General features: G+C 46.8%; 1 protein-coding gene across 1 annotated transcript in view; it reads right to left on the bottom strand.

Annotated features, from left to right (window-relative positions):
- Window positions 1–790: 790 nt before the first annotated feature.
- LOC115145606 (F-box/WD repeat-containing protein 7) overlaps window positions 791–18,201 on the bottom strand; it is a 219,576-nt gene continuing 202,165 nt past the window's right edge. The window contains 5 exon segments of the mRNA XM_065024899.1: window positions 791–3,437; window positions 8,023–8,233; window positions 9,814–10,039; window positions 10,967–11,119; window positions 11,121–11,146. Of these exon segments, the coding sequence (XP_064880971.1) occupies window positions 3,169–3,437; window positions 8,023–8,233; window positions 9,814–10,039; window positions 10,967–11,119; window positions 11,121–11,146 (885 nt within the window). The 3' untranslated portion in view covers window positions 791–3,168.

Below are 18,201 nucleotides of genomic sequence, written 5' to 3'. Positions count from 1 at the left end.
GAAGGGATACTTTACCTACAGTCTCAGATGGAATAGGCATGAAGGGATACTGTATTCATTACAGATGGAATAGGCATGAAGGGCAGTCTGTATTCATCACAACGACTGCAGTCTCAGATGGAATAGGCATGAAGGGATACTTTACCTACAGTCTTCTTGCCTTTATAGGCTGTCATTGTAAAATAGGAATTTGTTCTTTAATTGACTTGCCTAGGTAAAAATAAAACATGTATTTTTAGAGAGCCTTTTATACTGCAGCCTGAACAAGAAAAGGAGATATCACTAGCCAACATGCAGATGAGAAACCACAGCCTTAAAACTAGAAGTTTTCTGAATATACGAACCACTCTGGATTTCAACAGTGCAGGCGCATATTAGATGTCCATAGTGGAACCTAGTGAAGTTGAGAGAAGGTAGTCCATGTTCCCATAGGTATACATTCGTTTTATATGCTAACAGGTTCTAATGTGGAGGTCAAGTGTTGGATAGCAAAACGGGATACAGAACGAAAGTAGTGATATGGTGCGGTTAGGCGCTTCTGTCGTCAGGGTAAATTAAATACTATGGAGACTTTCGACACCACAAGCAACACTGGCGCGGAGAAGAACCAAGCACCAGCACGCTACTTAACCGTGACTGCAGTTCCGTGAACCTCATTTGTTCAACATGCTAGTGTTCTCAAACTTTATCTCTTACATGTTACCGTGGTTACCGGGTTTCATTTGCGATGCGAATGTGTGTGTGTTGAAACGTGCGCCAAAGACAAAGTATGTGAAAGTATTCCCCTCAGTAATGTAATAAACCGAAGACGCTTTATTGAACACATAACACAGTGAAAAACAGACAACTGAAATGCTTGAAATGAAAAAAAAAAACTCACATTTTATTGCACTTAAGTTATAAGAAAATAAAAATTATAGGTTGAATCAAACAAATACACAATCCCTTTCAGGTTTTTTTCTCTGTCCGTTTTCTTTTAGCCAGGCAGTTACATGAATGAACTGAAAAAATAAAAAACACCTGCGGCATCTGATTTCTCAAACCAGATCATAAATTAAAACAGATTAAAAAATAAAACGAGAGAGGAGAAAGAACAAGATTTTTTTTTTTTTAATATACAGTGTTAAACCACTTTCACAGTTCTGCTTGAGTTGTGTGTGACTCCTTTCTTGGGAGATTGAGTTTAACTAATCGTTTTGGCTACAATGTTCTGTTCTGTTCACTTGAAGCCAGGTTGCCTGTAGGTACTTTTTCCATTCACAAACCATTAGACTGCTAACTGCTACGCGAGCTAGCTAGCGCTTAACAGTTTGACTGTAACGTGTAATATGTCATATTCATAACACTAAGACTGTCCTGCCTTCTACTGTAGTTGTCAGTTTGCACCCATTCATCAATGTTGCTTCAAACATTTGAATGGAAACAAATCACATACGGATGGACAGTTCTTTCTTTCATTCACTCATTTAAAAAAAAAAATCTGCTATTTTCTTTTTTCTCATTGCCAGTCCACACAGCATCTAGACAGTTCCCCACAGAACAGGCTGAAAGCGCTTTGTCCCAAGGAATGTGTTAACAATTTGCCCCAAAACATACAAACACACGCACACACACACATTACACCCTATCGTTTCCTCTACGCAGGCAAACCTGTCTTTGTCCAACACTCTCTCCTCTCAGCCTCGCTGAGGCATGTTTTGGCTCAAGTTTCAGTGGCAGAAACAAAACAACAAAACCACGGTTGTTATTGTCATGTTTCTCTCTCTCTCTCTCTTTTGTGTGTCGTCTGTTTAAAACATTAGAAGAGTCCATTTTGGAATTTAGTCTGGGACTAAAACGTCACAGCGAGTAAAAGTTCCATCTTTATTTCAGTTTAATCTAGCAGCATAAATACAGTTTACCCACTGGGAAAACAGTACTGGGAGGGAGGGAGGACGCTATTCCACACGAAGCGCTCCGAGAAGAGAACCCCAACCTCCCTTCCCCCCTACGTAAGAACCAGCATTGAGGAACCAACCCAGCCAGACTCGTTGAAAAACACAGGACAGCATCTTAACGTCTCCAGACTTCAGCTATGAAGAAGAAAAGAAGAATGTAAAGAACAACCCAAACAGAAAATAAAACGTGGTGAGTTAACAAAAGCAAAGAAGTGAGTGGAACAGGTTAATACTGGGACTTGTTGCTGTTGGCAACAACAGGCAACCAAAAAACAAACAAACAAAAATCCTTGGCTTTGAACTGATTGAAAGAACATAGCTACAAAAGGAACGCAAATTCACAGTTGTACATGTGCTCCTGTGTGTTTTCTGAAGAAATCAAACCCTGGAACTAAAAGAACAATAAGACTGGAACAAACAGAGAACAGGATATAGGGCCTGATGTTATAGGCTCATACCTGGTTTGGGGACCAATCAGATTCTTGGCATGTCGTTTCTTATTCTCTCCCCGACGACAAGAACCTCCTTACTTAGCTAATATTGTGTGTCTGTGTGTTCTAATAAAACCCTTTTTCCAATTCACTTAATTTCCTCAGATGAGAATTTGATGTTTCCCTGTGTCTTTGCCTTGTGTACTGTATACAGTGTTGTTCTTCTATTAAATAGTCGGTTGGCGCTTTATGTGGGGGATAAAAAATTATATATCTTTATACATCTGAACAAATGCTTGCGTCAGGCTTGAGTGAACAAGTCTCTGTTTTGCGAAGAAGCTGCCTCTAAAGCCGCAGAGTTATTTCTTCAAGAGTTCCTGTCTTTCTTCTCTTCCTCCTTTATTGGACGAGTCCGTTCCTCCCCTTCTTCCTCTTCCTCCCAGCCTACCGCAGAGGTGCGGGCGAGCCACACCCCTGTTTCAAGCCACACCCATTTCCACCCCACCCCTTCTGATTCAGACTCCACCCCCTTAAGGTGGGAGGGGTAACAAGCGCGGGTGCCGGCCGGTGAGGTTGGTGACTGTGGCCTTGTCAGAACACTGCCACCGACGGGGGGAGGGGAGAGGTAAGGAGGGGGCGGTGGTAGCATTGAGGGTAGGGTGGGGCTGTTTCTGAGTGTGGGAGTGAAGAGTTTAGGGCACGTTCACCCTCGATGTTGAGCCATCTCATCCTCGTCTCCCTTTAACCCTCCTCCCCTCCCCTCACTTGTCCCCGTCTCGACCATTTCCCCTCCTCTCCTCTCACTTCATGTCCACGTCAAAGTCTAGCACCAGTAGTTTTGTCTCCTCGGTGCCGTTGCGGCTTCCCACGGCACACACCAGCTTGGTGTTGGAGGCGCGGATACGCCACACCACCCCGCCGCTGCCGCCGCTCTCCAGCGTCACCAGGTTACGGATGAACTCGCCCGTCTTCAGGTCCCACAGCTTCACCGTGCCGTCATCCGAGCTGGTGATGACAAAGTTCTTGTTGAACTGCAGGCACGTCACGGCGCTCTGGTGCTTGTGGGGACCTAGTGGTGGAGAGGGGAGAGAGAGAGAGAGAGAGAAGGGGGAGAAGAGTGAGAGAATGTGTGAAAGAGATAAATAGCTAGTTTCTCCTTTTCGCTGTAGTGTCCCTTTAACGTCTACTTCCCCAGAGTCAGATGAACTCAGATACCATTTTTGTGTCTCTAAAGTTGCTAACTAGCATTAGCGCAATTACTTGAAGTTGATGCGACCTCCATCAATTGCGCTAACGCTAGTTAGCATTGGGTCGCGAATCTACCTCTAACTTCCTTCATACTGGACACAGAAACATAAAAAAAATCAATGAGTTCATCCGACTCCCGTGAAAGTAGACGAAGGGCCCAGTTGCCAAAATCCCGCAATAACCCTTCAAGAACGTAGAGAGAGGCAGAGAGTTAGATGGACTCAACGAGTGAGGGGGAAAAAGGAAACCAACAAAGAGAAAAGGCGTGATAGAAAGAGATCATTGGTTGCGAGGTCATTGGTGGAAGACCTGGTAGAGATGGTAAACACTATACTGTTTATTTCTGGAGAGTGTTAAGGCAGGGGAACGAGGCACCCTGCCTTGTCCTCGTCTGCCATGGAAAATCCTGGGCTAGTAGAGGAGAGGAGCCCAGGGCATAGAGCTGTCACCATCTACAGCTGCTGACTAGCTCTGCTGACTGCAGCCTGTTGGCACTACAGCGGTGTGTGTGGTGTGTGTGGCAGCTGGCAGGAACACCCATTTGGTGTGTAGAATGTGGTGTCTGTGACTGTTGCCTCCTCTTTCGACGAGATGCCCCTGTGTGTGTCTGTGTGAATGACTAATATTCCCTAAAGAAATGCAGATGATAAATCCCCCACATTTGCTCTAGTTTACACTATTAAAACAAACACAGAATCTCAGTTTCAGAGATGTGGCTGGCAACATTAAAATACCTTCTAGCAGTTATTCCACAAAACTCTAAAACAAACTCTAAACAGTGAGGACTAATCAGGATGAAATCTCTAATATGATGAACTACAGTCCACAATGAAATGCAAAATCAGTCATTGTATGAAGTACACTAGGAATTGTGTTCATTAGCCTACCAACAGATCTCATTTGAACAGAGCTCTAGTGGCAGCCAGCAGTGTAAACCCTCATCCCCTCCCTTCGTCTGTCTAGTGTTTTCAAAGGGCTAGACATTTTGCACTGTGCCTTTCTCACAAAGATTTGACAACGTACCCAGCCAACCCCCACATCTCTCCCCCTCCCTCTCCATTTCCACAACAAAGCAGCTGTCTACATCGTTACCTATCCTCTCAGCTTAAGTACCTCATCTGTGTCTGCCAGTGAGTTGCCTGTTAGGCTTTTGTCTTATCTAAATTCCCTAATGAATGAATGGCAGAAATTGCCCATTGACCCAATTACATGACCTACATAATCCCTGCACCGCATCCCCTCTTGGCCGAGCGTCACGCCCCCCCGTTGTCATGCCCCTCACGGGCCAGGCTCCCCGACAAGACAGGACCTGGGCCAGGCTCCCCGACAAGACAGGACCTGGGCCAGGCTCCCCGACAAGACAGGACCTGGGCCAGGCTCCCCGACAAGACAGGACCTGGGCCAGGCTCCCCGACAAGACAGGACCTGGGCCAGGCTCCCCGACACGACAGGACCTGGGCCAGGCTCCCCTCAAGACAGGACCTGGGCCAGGCTCGCCGACAAGACAGGACCTGGGCCACGCTCGCTGACAAGACCCCATCCACCTTTCTTCATCCCTCCTCCTCATCCTCCTCTAAATTCAATTCCATTTCAATGTAAGGGGCTTTATTGGCATGGGAAACATATGTTACATTGCCAAAGCAAGTGAAACCGATAACAAAAATGAACACACAAAAGTTCCAAAAGAATAAAGACATTTCAAATGTCATTATGTCTATATACAGTGTTGTAATGATGTGCAAATAGTTCAACTACAAAAGGGAAAATAAATAAATATAGGTTGTATTTGTTCTTCACTGGTTGCCCTTTTCATGTGGCAACAGGTCACAAATCTTGCTGCTGTGATGGCACACTGTGGTATTTCACCCAGTAGATATGGGAGTTTATCAAAATTGGGTTTGTTTTCAAATTCTTTGTGGGTCTGTGTAATCTGAGGGAGGAGGTTAGGAAGTGCAGCTCAGTTTCCACCTCATTTTGTGGCCAGTTCTGCCTTCAGTGGCCTTTCTCAATAGCAAGGCTATGCTCACTGAGTCTATACATAATCAATTATTTCTTTACATTTTGGGTCAGTCACAGTGGTCAGGTATTCTGCCACTGTGTAGTCTCTGATTAGGGCCAAATACCATTATAGTACTCGCTGTTTTTTTGTAAATTCTTTCCAATTTGCCAAGAAATTATCTTTTAGTTTTCTCATGATTTGGTTGGGTGTAATTGTGCTGTCCTGGGGCTCTGTGGGGGGGTGTGTTTGTGAACAGAGCCCCAGGACCAGCTTGCTTAGGGGGCTCTTCTCCAGGTTCATCTCTCTGTAGGTGATGGCTTTGTTATGTAAGGTTTGTGAATCGCTTCCTTCTAAGGATTTTGATAATTAGCGGGTATCGGCCTAATTCTGCTCTGCATGCATTATTTGGTGTTTTACGTGGTACACGGAGGATATATTTTTGTAGAATTCTGCAGACAGAGTCTCAATTTGGTGTTTGTCCCGTTTAGTGAATTCTTGGTTGGTGAGCAGAACCCAGACATCACAACTATAAAGGGCAATGGGTTCTATAACTGATTCAAGCATTTTTTTTTAGCTAGATCCTAATTGGTATGTGGAATTATATGTTCCTTTTGATGGCATAGAAGGCCCTTCTTGCCTTGTCTCTCATCCTCATGCAGGGCCATCACCCCTCCTCTCATATCCTCCCCTCTTCTCTCTCATCCTCATGCAGGGCCATCACCCCTCCTCTCATATCCTCCCCTCTTCTCTCTCATCCTCATGCAGGGCCATCACCCCTCCTCTCATATCCTCCCCTCTTCTCTCTCATCCTCATGCAGGGCCATCACCCCTCCTCTCATATCCTCCCCTCTTCTCTCTCATCCTCATGCAGGGCCATCAACCCTTCTTACACCCCTCCTCTCATATCCTCCCCTCTTCTCTCTCATCCTCATGCAGGGCCATCAACCCTTCTTTCACCCCTCCTCTCATATCCTCCCCTCTTCTCTCTCATCCTCATGCAGGGCCATCAACCCTTCTTACACCCCTCCTCTCATATCCTCCCTCTTCTCTCTCATCCTCATGCAGGGCCATCAACCCTTCTTTCACCCCTCCTCTCATATCCTCCCCTCTTCTCTCTCATCCTCATGCAGGGCCATCAACCCTTCTTACACCCCTCCTCTCATCCTCATGCAGGGCCATCAACCCTTCTTACACCCCTCCTCTCATATCCTCCCCTCTTCTCTCTCATCCTCATGCAGGGCCATCAACCCTTCTTACACCCCTCCTCTCATATCCTCCCCTCTTCTCTCTCATCCTCATGCAGGGCCATCAACCCTTCTTTCACCCCTCCTCTCATATCCTCCCCTCTTCTCTCTCATCCTCATGCAGGGCCATCAACCCTTCTTTCACCCCTCCTCTCATCCTCATGCAGGGCCATCAACCCTTCTTACACCCCTCCTCTCCTCCTCCCCCCTCTTCTCTCTCATCCTCATGCAGGGCCATCAACCCTTCTTACACCCCTCTCATATCCTCCCCTCTTCTCTCTCATCCTCATGCAGGGCCATCAACCCTTCTTTCACCTCTCCTCTCTCATCCTCATGCAGGGCCATCACCCCTCCTCTCATATCCTCCCCTCTTCTCTCTCATCCTCATGCAGGGCCATCACCCCTTCTTTCACCTCTCCTCTCTCATCCTCATGCAGGGCCATCACCCCTCCTCTCATATCCTCCCCTCTTCTCTCTCATTCTAAAACAGGGCGATATCTATTCCCTTTGTTCCAAGGGGAGGGGACACGTGTGTGTTGTAGTTCCATGGGAATCGTTGGGATTGTAGTTCACTAACAAGGCCATTTGGGGGGGAAATTAGCACTGGCAGAAAACAGTGCAGCTGCACAGTAACGGTTTCTCCATTTCTCCCCATTCAAGGTAACAGTACTTAGAGCTAATGGCTGAGAGAACTGTTACACTAACATCCTGAGCCAGGGAAATGATCCCTATCTGGAGAGTGGCTGGCCGGCTGGCCCACAATGTGTTGGCTCTGTTTGGCCATGCACAGCCAAGCACATCATTGAGTGAATATCTCGGAGCAACAGCCTTTTGCTCGGGTCCAAAATTGGCCAATTCCAGACATTTTCCCACTTACAGATAAAAAGAGGTTGTAGAGTTGCCTGTGGTAGATGGGAGTTTGAAGGCAGTTCCCCCCCATACAATGTAAAGCATTTTGAGAGTCAAGAACGCACTATATAAGTCATATCAAATCAACCAATCAATCAAACATGGTTGTAATTACAAACCACCAAACAGAAGAAAATGGGCAGAAACAGGGAGGGACTACCTGAACTTGTCCAATGAGAAACACCCGTTTTCCATTGCAAAGCGGTTTTGAATTAATTCCAACGAGGGCGTTGACGACCTGGCGACAGACTCACCTTGCAACGTCTGCAGGCACTGTCCCGTCTTGATGTCCCAGATCTTGACGGTGGAGTCGGCGTTGCCAGAGACCAGGATGTTGTCTTTGAGCTCCATGCCGCTGGTGAGGGACTGGTGACCTGTCAGAGTGTGGATGCAGTTACCAGTCTCCACATCCCACACCCGGATAGACGTGTCCAGGCTACCGCTCACCACGTGGATCCCATCAAACTGGAGGGGTGGAAGGATGATCCAGTTATTGAGATTCATTCCGTTTGACACCAACAGATTCCAGTCATTTCTATTCTAGCATGGAATCAATCAATAGAATGTATCCATGAAGCCCTTTTTCCATCAGCAGTTATCAGAGAGACTTTACAGTACCCTGGGACAGAACCCAAAGAGAAAACCAAACAGAGGAGGAAAGAGGAGGTTCCAGTTATATTTTACAATAAAATGTAGTGGAAAATAATGAATTCCACATTGGAATTCAGATCGGATGTGTCTGATGAATCCATCGAATCGGAGTCAAATAAGGATTTTCTAGATAATATTCAATTCATTAGCATTCATATAATATCACATTAATTGATTCGATCTAATTAATAGTATAGATTTGTACAGCTTTTTCAAAGTCAGTGTCACGTATAGTGTATAGAGTGGAGGGCATCTGTCCATCTGAACAGTAAACCTCTCTCTCCTATTCCCTATTCAGATGAACTACCTTTGAGCCTGGTCTAAAGCAGTGCACTATGAAGGGAAAAGGGAGCCATTTGGGATGCAGCCTCTCTCTCTGAAGGTGATAGTTGTGGCTCTAAACTGCTCCGTCATCACACAGAGAGCGAGAGAGACATAAAGGGAGAGGACATCTTTGAGGACACGAAGCAGAGAAATCCATTAACCTTTTAACACTACTACTGCTGTGTGTGTGTGTGTGTGTGTGTGTGAACCAGACTCACACCAATGTTCTGTTTATATAATGTTACTGCAACGTAGAAAGAGAAGGAGTTGAGAAAAACCCATCGTACTGCTGCTCTGCTGCCTTTGATACAACAGACAGAGGGACTATTTTGTTGCGGCTCTTTCCCAACCAGTGTGGTTCACATGGCAACCACCTTATCATATTGTGGAATGGCGGTTCAAGCACCAACTGGAAACAGTGTTTTAAAGGGCTCTGGGTTCTCTAAGTACTCTGAGCTCTATCGTTCTTGTTTTATGGACGCGTTAGGCACTGTATGAACCAGATGGGACCCTGTTGTCCACTTTCAAAAGAGATTATCATCATTTACACCGAACTGTACAGTGGATATATGAAGGGATTTGATTTGAGTAGAGGACTTCTATGGCGGCGTGTTAAATGGATTCCTTTCGTGTTTTATTCCTAGAGGGCTGCCAAATAGTAGGACATAAAAGGAATGTCGTTGGGGCGGGGTGCTCTTTGATGAGAAGGGCTTGATTTTTCACAGTTTAAATGCACAGTTTAAATACACGGTTCACTTCGAGAACTGCAGATTAAAATCCAATAGACTAAGTCACTATACAAATCTTCAGACATTAATCACATGATGGACTCTGTGGTGCGTGTGAGTGTTAGTGAGCGTGTGCGGCAGGTAGCCTAGCGGTTAAGAGCGTTGGGCCAGTAACTGAAAGGTTGCTGGTTCAATCCCCAGAGCCGACTAGGTGAAACATATGCCGATGTGGCCCTTGAGCAAGGCACTTAACCCTAATTGCCCCTATAAGTGGCTCTGGATAAGAGCGTCTGCTAGATGACTCAAATGTAAATAAATACGAGACAGCGCGTGTACACAGACCTGTAGTGAGTAGACTCTGTTGGTGTGGCCTTGCAGCGTGTGGAGGCAGGTCTCAGTCTCGGGGTCCCAGACCTTGACCATGAAGTCGTAGGCCCCGCTGACCACCCTGCGGCCGTCGTACTGGACGCAGCGCACCGCCGCCACGTGGCCCATGAGGACGTGTAAACACTGGCCCGTCTCCACGTTCCACACGCGCAGCGTGGCGTCGCGAGAACCACTCACCACCCTGGGAGAAGAAAGAGGAGACGGATTGACGAGACATTCAAAACACTAGTCTATTCTTACCGGACTTTATCAAATCTAAAGCAGGCTGAATGTCTGTGAGTTACAGGCGGAGTGTTTTTGGCTCAAATCCACTGGTTAGATTCATTTGGATCAAGGCAATTTCTTTTATGATTACCACAGTTCGTGTGACAGTTTTGATGGGAATCTTGACAAACAAAATGGTGTTTTTCCAGGGCCTTGCAGACACGTATCCTTCATGTTCGTGATTTACTGGCAGTAAATTCAATAGGTTGACCTCTAGCCCTCATTCCCATGATGACAGTTGATGAAAGCAAAACAGGAAATACATAAATTCTCATTCTCCTTCTCAAGGCCATCGTCATGCTGGTACATGAACGTACACAAAACCCCCAGGACACAATACCCACCCCTCCTAAACCTGCAACCCCTCCGGCACAGAAAGTGGAAAAACAGGTTCATAAAGAATTGGGAGGCGTACTCCATGAGTTACAAAACGGCTTCCGGCATCCAGCACTGACAAAGATGGAAATCACCGTTCTTCCACTGTCAAGCCCTGCAGCCGCCAGAGGCCCTTCACTTCCTCTGAGTGAGTAATCTAAATGGTACACAAAACCTCATCGGCCCAGAGGCAGGAAGAGCACTAGAGAGGAGTGGCAGGCGGATCACTTCGACGGCCACTTTGGTTCTATTCAGTCCCGATGAGACCCTAACTACACTTCATGAGGCACATTGCATGTTGTGGTGTTGAGGCTGACGTGTTTTTTACTACCTGGGTACAGTATGCTTGTAATACATGCTGTTTTGATACCAGGAATAGAATTGAGTATGTTTGTCAACTCGTGTCGGACAACTACTGGTCCATTTGAAAGCTCACAACCTGTTGGGTAAACAGTCAGTCAGTACATACGTTTTCTCGTGCAGGTGCATACAGCGCACCGTTGAGGTATGCCCGTACAGGGTGTGGATACAGTCGCCCGTCTCCGCGTTCCAGACCTTCAGCGTCCGGTCGGTGGAGCCGCTGATGATGATGTTGTCCCTCATCTGGGACGACCACACGCCCCGTGTGGCCCACCAACGTCCTCAGACACTGCAGAGAGACCGGAGAGAGAAGATGTCTCAGTCTAGATGCTTCACAATGATAAACAGAAAAACACACCTCATTATGCTTACTCCACACTACGACATATCAACATCTCTTACGAGTTTTGAAGAAATGAAAGAAAATCATTTCGCTCAAGTTTGAGATTGACCCTTCCGATGATTGGATGGAAGTCCAGTTGAAGACAGGATATCAGGCTGAGATCACGTTCCATTCAGACGGTATAACAAAGTGAATTTAAATTGTTCTGACCTTTCCTAAAAACCTCTAGTCAAGTCAATCCACATGTAACTGCAGCACAGGAGGGATGAAATGTATTATATTGACCTTTCCTCCATCTAAGGGAATTGATTTATACTCATCTACAGTTGAATGAGGAGCCATTTCCTTCTGTTGTTCCAAGAAGATGGAAGTCCTGGGGTTCAAATACTTTCTCTGGGCTTTGCTGGTGCCAACACATTAGCTGGAAACGTGCAGACTCGAGCAACCACTAAGTATTTGAAAGATTTCAAATAGTATTTGAACCCAAGTCTGGAGTACAGGTGGTGACAGAGCCTTCGCCAAAAAAAAAAAAAAAAAAGAGACCCATTCTTCCTAATTTGCAAAGCTAGATTAGCTATTGATTACAGTACAGTGATTAAAGAAATCTTTCCAATCTATTATTTTCAATTTGTAACGGCCTCCATAGACAATATCCCCCTAAACGTAATTATCTCTCGAATTGAATTGGATTTTTTGGGATGGTAAACCGGAGGAACCAGTCTGTTCCGGGGGCGTTATGATCCGCGCCGGGACGCCTTTGAAGCACTGGCTGCGTGTACAGTGTGTGTGTACCACGTGTAAAACACGTGACCTCCTGACTGAAGCTGATAAAGTGGTGAGCGTCCAGCGACCGTCAAGGCAAGGCGGGGGCAAGGGTTTTATTGAGGTGAGTGAGTAGGGTGTAACTGCAGTCTCTCTCTCTCACTCTCCATCCATCTCCCTTGCTCTCCTATGATAAACAGGGACACTTCATTAACTTTGGGACGTAACCTTTTCTCGCCAATGTCACAAGCTATTTATCTGATCCATCTAACTGCAGTCGGGCCTCCATTTGCTCAGCTTCATAACGGTTATTATGTGGGAAGAGGGGGGTAATTAGTAATGGTTCCAAGCAGGATATAATGAGATGAAAGCTTCTGCTACGACTGAGCGAGTTGGTCACCATCTAACGGTCAAATAAATAGTGGGTCAAATACAGTGGAGTGTCTTGGCATGTTGTTCGTTCAGCTGTCAACATAGTACATTTACATTTACATTTAAGTCATTTAGCAGACGCTCTACCAGGTTGAGGTCATGAATGCATTGAATGAGATCAATATTATATGTACACAATATTATATGTATTTTTGACTGCATCACATCAAAACACTGTCCTGAGTCAAAGTACTCAACACACACAGCAAGTCTGTTACCAGGGTGATGGACTCCCAGGCAAAACAAGCCCAGGGTTCTGACATTCGGGTTCCAAGAAGGTGGAAGCTTTCTCTCCTGGTCTCGGGTGATTACAGCCTACTTCAGAGTCAAGGAGAGAAGGACCCCTGGAAGTGGAGGCTTAGGTGTCTATTTATCTGCCTTTGTTGAACAAATATGAAGAGGCATCTCTCTGAGTCTCAGAGGAAGATTAGGCATTCTTCCTCGAGGGCCTGTTAGGGGCTGGTTTGAAGACCAAGGGTTTGATCAAGTGCTCTATTTTTGCATTACACTTCCTTCCTGAATCCTTTGATCCTTGGCGTTAAAATGTTGGAAAAGTACCCTGTATTGCTCTTCCCCACAGTTATCTTTCAATTGGGGAGACCATTTTGTTTTTCTACTGTGCCTGCTGACAGTTGTTTCCTTCCCATAATGGTCACCTTTCCCAGAACGCAGTCTTCAGAACACAAAACAAACCGACAAAACCAGGTCGGCTGACTAAGCGAGGATGCCAACAGACAGGTGATGCTAACTGAAGGTAAAAGGCTAGCCCGCTAGCCCCGGGAGATAGACAAACAGGGTCTATTACAAGGCTATGAGAAAACTGCACAGTGCAAAATAACAAGATGGTCACATATGGGGTGGCAGGGTAGCCTAGTGGTTAGAGCATTGGACTAGTAACCGAAAGGTTGCAAGTTCAAATCCCCGAGCTGACAAGGTACAAATCTGTCGTTCTGCCCCTGAACAGGCAGTTAACCCACTGTTCCTAGGCCGTCATTGAAAATAAGAATTTGTTCTTAACTGACTTGCCTAGTTAAATAAAGGTAAAATAAAATAAAAATATATATACGAGGCAAGACAACGTTAGCGGGAAACTCAGACTAGGCCAGATTGCAGACCTTGTTGTGTTTATCAGGCTCACAGCCCAGCAGAGGTCAGATGTAAGGAACCTTTATGCTGGAGAGGAATGTTTACAGAGGTGTTTTTCTTGCTGCCGCCTGCATTTGAACAAACCTGGTGGTTACCCAAGATCTCATTATGACTCAGAGGTACAGAGGGAGAGAGAGCGAGAGAGAGAGTGGGAAAGAGAAGGAGCAGTAGAGGGAGGGAGAGAGAAGGAGCAGTAGAGGGAGGGAGAGAGAAGGAGCAGTAGAGGGAGGGAGAGAGAAGGAGCAGTAGAGGGAGGGAGAGAGAAGGAGCAGTAGAGGGAGGGAGAGAGAAGGGAGGGAGAGAGAAGGAGCAGTAGAGGGAGGGAGAGAGAAGGAGCAGTAGAGGGAGGGAGAGAGAAGGAGCAGTAGAGGGAGGGAGAGAGAAGGGAGGGAGAGAGAAGGAGCAGTAGAGGGAGGGAGAGAGAAGGAGCAGTAGAGGGAGGGAGAGAGAAGGAGCAGTAGAAGGAGGGAGAGAGAAGGAGCAGTAGAGGGAGGGAGAGAGAAGGAGCAGTAGAGGGAGGGAGAGAGAAGGAGCAGTAGAGGGAGGGAGAGAGAAGGAGCAGTAGAGGGAGGGAGAGAGAAGGAGCAGTAGAGGGAGGGAGAGAGAGGGAGGGAGAGAAAGGGAGGGAGAGAGAAGGAGCAGTAGAGGGAGGGAGAGAGAAGGAGCAGTAGAGGGAGGGAGAGAATGAAAAAGAGAGATGTCCTTTCAAGGACAATGAGGGAAGGATAAAGTGAATAAACCGAGAGAACAAGGGTTTTCCCAGCACTGTGCAAATGGCCCCGTGACACACAGGAGAAGGGTGTAAACTCTAAGTGATAAGACCTCCGCATGCATTCCTGGGTCTTGATGATACGGCCTCAGAAGTTTCTGTTTGACGGTCAACACAGACCTGGCGTTGATCCATGTTAGTCACGCTCTCAGCTGTGATTCCACATCTAGCTTGTGGTGACATGTCAGGTCTGGATACGCCGATTAGTATGAACATAATAACATAGGCTAACAGTCTCTCACAACGACACACGTCAAAACACAGTCTACAAAGATGAGACATAACCCCAACCAGAACAATCCATTTAGATTTCAATCAAATAAACATGGAATGTGTTGCTTCAGTTCAATAGATGTAGTTCTCATATACAAGGAGATCAATGGCCTCATTATGAGGCATACACTCCATTAGTAATGTCTGGAGCTCCTCATGTTATCATCTGAGGTGAAGGTGACCCAGGAATACACAGCTAGAGTGTGTGTGTGCAGCATCTGGCATAACAGAAGATGTCTTTCCTCTCTGTGATAGAGGGAATCTGCCTGCCAGGCTGTTTGCCTGCCATTTCAGATCAGCCTGACAGGCAGCAGAGTGTGTGTGACAGGCAGCAGAGTTGTCTGTTGACGGGCACAAGGACTTTCACTGCTCCAGCACACAGACAGACAGCCTTTGAAGCACTGGCTGCGTGTACAGTGTGTGTGTACAGTGTGTGTAGATCGAAGCTTGACAGCTCTCATTGAAAGGGATGGACAGCAAAGACAAAGGTGCAGGCCTCAGACGGACTCAGCAGCCAGCACCATATTCCACGACAACATCCGATCGCTAGGCTACTGAAGACAGGCGGACTGAGGAGGCTACTGAAGACAGGCGGACTGAGGAGGCTACTGAAGACAGGCGGACTGAGGAGGCTACTGAAGACAGGCGGACTGAGGAGGCTACTGAAGACAGGCAGACTGAGGAGGCTACTGAAGACAGGCAGACTGAGGAGGCTACTGAAGACAGGCAGACTGAGGAGGCTACTGAAGACAGGCAGACTGAGGAGGCTACTGAAGACAGGCAGACTGAGGAGGAGGCAGGCAGACTGCAGACTGAGGAGGCTACTGGAGGCTACTGAAGACAGGCAGACTGAGGAGGCTACTGAAGACAGGCAGACTGAGGAGGCTACTGAAGACAGGCAGACTGAGGAAAACTAACAGGCAATTTAAAGTCTGGGGCTGCAGTAAACAAAATGCTAATATGTAAAAAAAAAAGAAGAAAAAAAGAAGAGCGTCAACAATGAAGCCAAACCGAAGCAGCTCTCCCTCTAAGACCGGACCATCATTTCACGGCATTGTGGTTTCTAGCCTCCTCTTCTTCAGTCTCAAAGCAAACGCTTTTAACAGAACTCCAATGGCGTCCTGTAATCTTACTTAACCGCAGAGCAATGCGGAATTCCAGGTTGTGCTTCCCAAATGGCACCCTATGCCCTTTATCGTGCCCTACGGTGGGGGCCCTGGTCAAGAGTAGTGCGCGATAAAGGGCATAGGGTGCCATTCGGGACGCAAGCCAGTCTCTCAAGTAGATGAGTCAAGGAAGCGTTTGTAGAGTAATCTGCTGGTGCAATCATGTCATGATTGCTCACAGTGGGGTGTCCTGAATCACTCCCATACTGTATGATAGTACTGACTGAGTGAGAGAGAAACCCCTCTGGTATCTAAAGGACAAGAATAACAATCCTAGTCTTAGATAATGATGGAATCTTTCATTGGCGACATGAAAGGCTAAATTCCAGCGGAAGATCCATTATCTGATCTGAAGAATGTCTGCTGTGACGCACGATGGAAATGAAATGGTAAATGTTGCTGGATGGGATACGCTGTACATGCGAGCCATGTCTAACAGGGAAAATCTATGGAGGACATGACAGCACCAGACACGTGACTTGTTTCATTTTGTTCCAAGTGATGTATCAATGCCAGGTGCTACTTTGAGAAATGCAACTGGGGGACTGAACATGCCATAAAAGGAATAGGAGGTCCATCACATTCGTTCTAAACAGTAGGCTTTGCCCTGTGTTTGTTCTCTACATTAGAACATGTTCAGCAGAATATTTCATTCACTTGACTACTCCCCTCTCTACCGGTCAGGGACAGAACCCTCGCCAAAAGCAGTGCACTATATACGGAATAGGGTGCCATTTTGGACACAAGCTTGGTCTAATCACTGAATCCAGTGGCTGGGATAAAGAAGTCATATTCAGACTGCACATCCTCTTTGGGACAGAGGAATTCAAAGCACTCGGGTTGTGACATTCCTGTCTGTGCCAGCTCATCTTTATCAAAATAAAAGCGTCCCCAAACCAAACAGAGTGAGTCCGGACCGAGACCTTGTGGGCCGCAGCTGAAGGACAACAGAACTAAAAACATACAAATGAATTGGAGATAGATGCTTCACAGACATGGAGGCCAGTCTAGAGAGGGAGTCAACATTGTCTCTCTGTAATATCCCAGTAAAACGACAACGTAAGAGAGAAAACTTAGACCTCCTCAAAGTAGCACCTGGCATTGATGCATCACTTGAAAGACTGAAATGCATGTCTTTCAAGGTCCATTTTCAAGCGTGGGTTTCTCTCTATCTCATATTGAGCCAGTGGTGAATAAAGCCCATAGTCTGGATGTTAGCTGCTGAAAGCTGGGCAGGAATAGGCTTCCCTGAGCTCCTGTGAGGCTGAAGGTTTACGCCACTTAAGCTGGGACTTGGAGTGGAACGCCAATGTAGAAGGAGAGGAAACACACAAGCGAGCGCACACACACACATGTACTCCCACACACAGGCATAACACACAGACATCGCACACACAGACATCGCACACACAGATATCACGACATCACACACACAGACATCACGTACTCCCACACACACACACGTACTCCCACACACACACACGTACTCCCACACACACACACGTACTCCCCCACACACACACACACGTACTCCCACACACACACACGTACTCCCCACACACACACGTACTCCCACACACACACACACACACACACACGTGTACTCCCACACACAGACATCACACACACACACACACACACACACACACACATACATGTAATCCCACACACAGACATCACACACACAGACATCACGTACTCCCACACGTACTCCCACACACACACAGGCATAACACACGTAAGAATAAATAAGAACACCCACAACCCAAGGTCAGACAATCTTTAAAGAAAGGGAAAGAGAGAGGAAAAAGAGAGAAGCTACAGTCCTGTCTGGCAGCCAGGCAGACATTTTGGCTATTTGCTGTGGAAACAGAAGCAGGATCAGGAAGAAGAATGCAGTGGCAGCACTGGATTATTCCCTGGCAGGGGTCATCCAGGGGTCAGGTCAAAACAAGCCTGGCTTGTCATGGCTAGATATGATTGATGGTGAATAAGGGCACTGCAGAGAGCAAAAGAGAGCGAGCGTGAGAGAGCAAAAGAGAGCGAGCGCGAGAGAGCAAAAGAGAGAGAGCGCGAGAGAGCAAAAGAGAGAGAGCGCGAGAGAGCAAAAGAGAGAGAGCGCGAGAGAGCAAAAGAGAGAGAGCGAGAGAGCAAAAGAGAGCGAGAGCGAGAGAGCAAAAGAGAGCGAGCGCGAGAGAGCAAAAGAGAGCGAGCGCAAAAGAGAGCAAAAGCAAAAAGAGAGAGAGCAAAAGAGAGCGAGCGCGAGAGAGCAAAAGAGAGCGAGCGCGAGAGAGCAAAAGAGAGCGAGCGCGAGAGAGCAAAAGAGAGCGAGCGCGAGAGAGCAAAAGAGAGCGAGCGCGAGAGAGCAAAAGAGGAAGCGCGAGAGAGCAAATTTTCCTCTTCTTGCAATGGAGATCTATCCACCAGCGGTTTTAACGACTGATCTAGGATCA

Source organism: Oncorhynchus nerka, linkage group LG11 (assembly GCF_034236695.1).
Source record: "Oncorhynchus nerka isolate Pitt River linkage group LG11, Oner_Uvic_2.0, whole genome shotgun sequence".
Classification (NCBI taxonomy): domain Eukaryota; kingdom Metazoa; phylum Chordata; class Actinopteri; order Salmoniformes; family Salmonidae; genus Oncorhynchus; species Oncorhynchus nerka.
The sequence above is the reverse complement of the archived record's forward strand: the minus strand, read 5'-3'. Positions and strand labels throughout refer to the sequence as shown.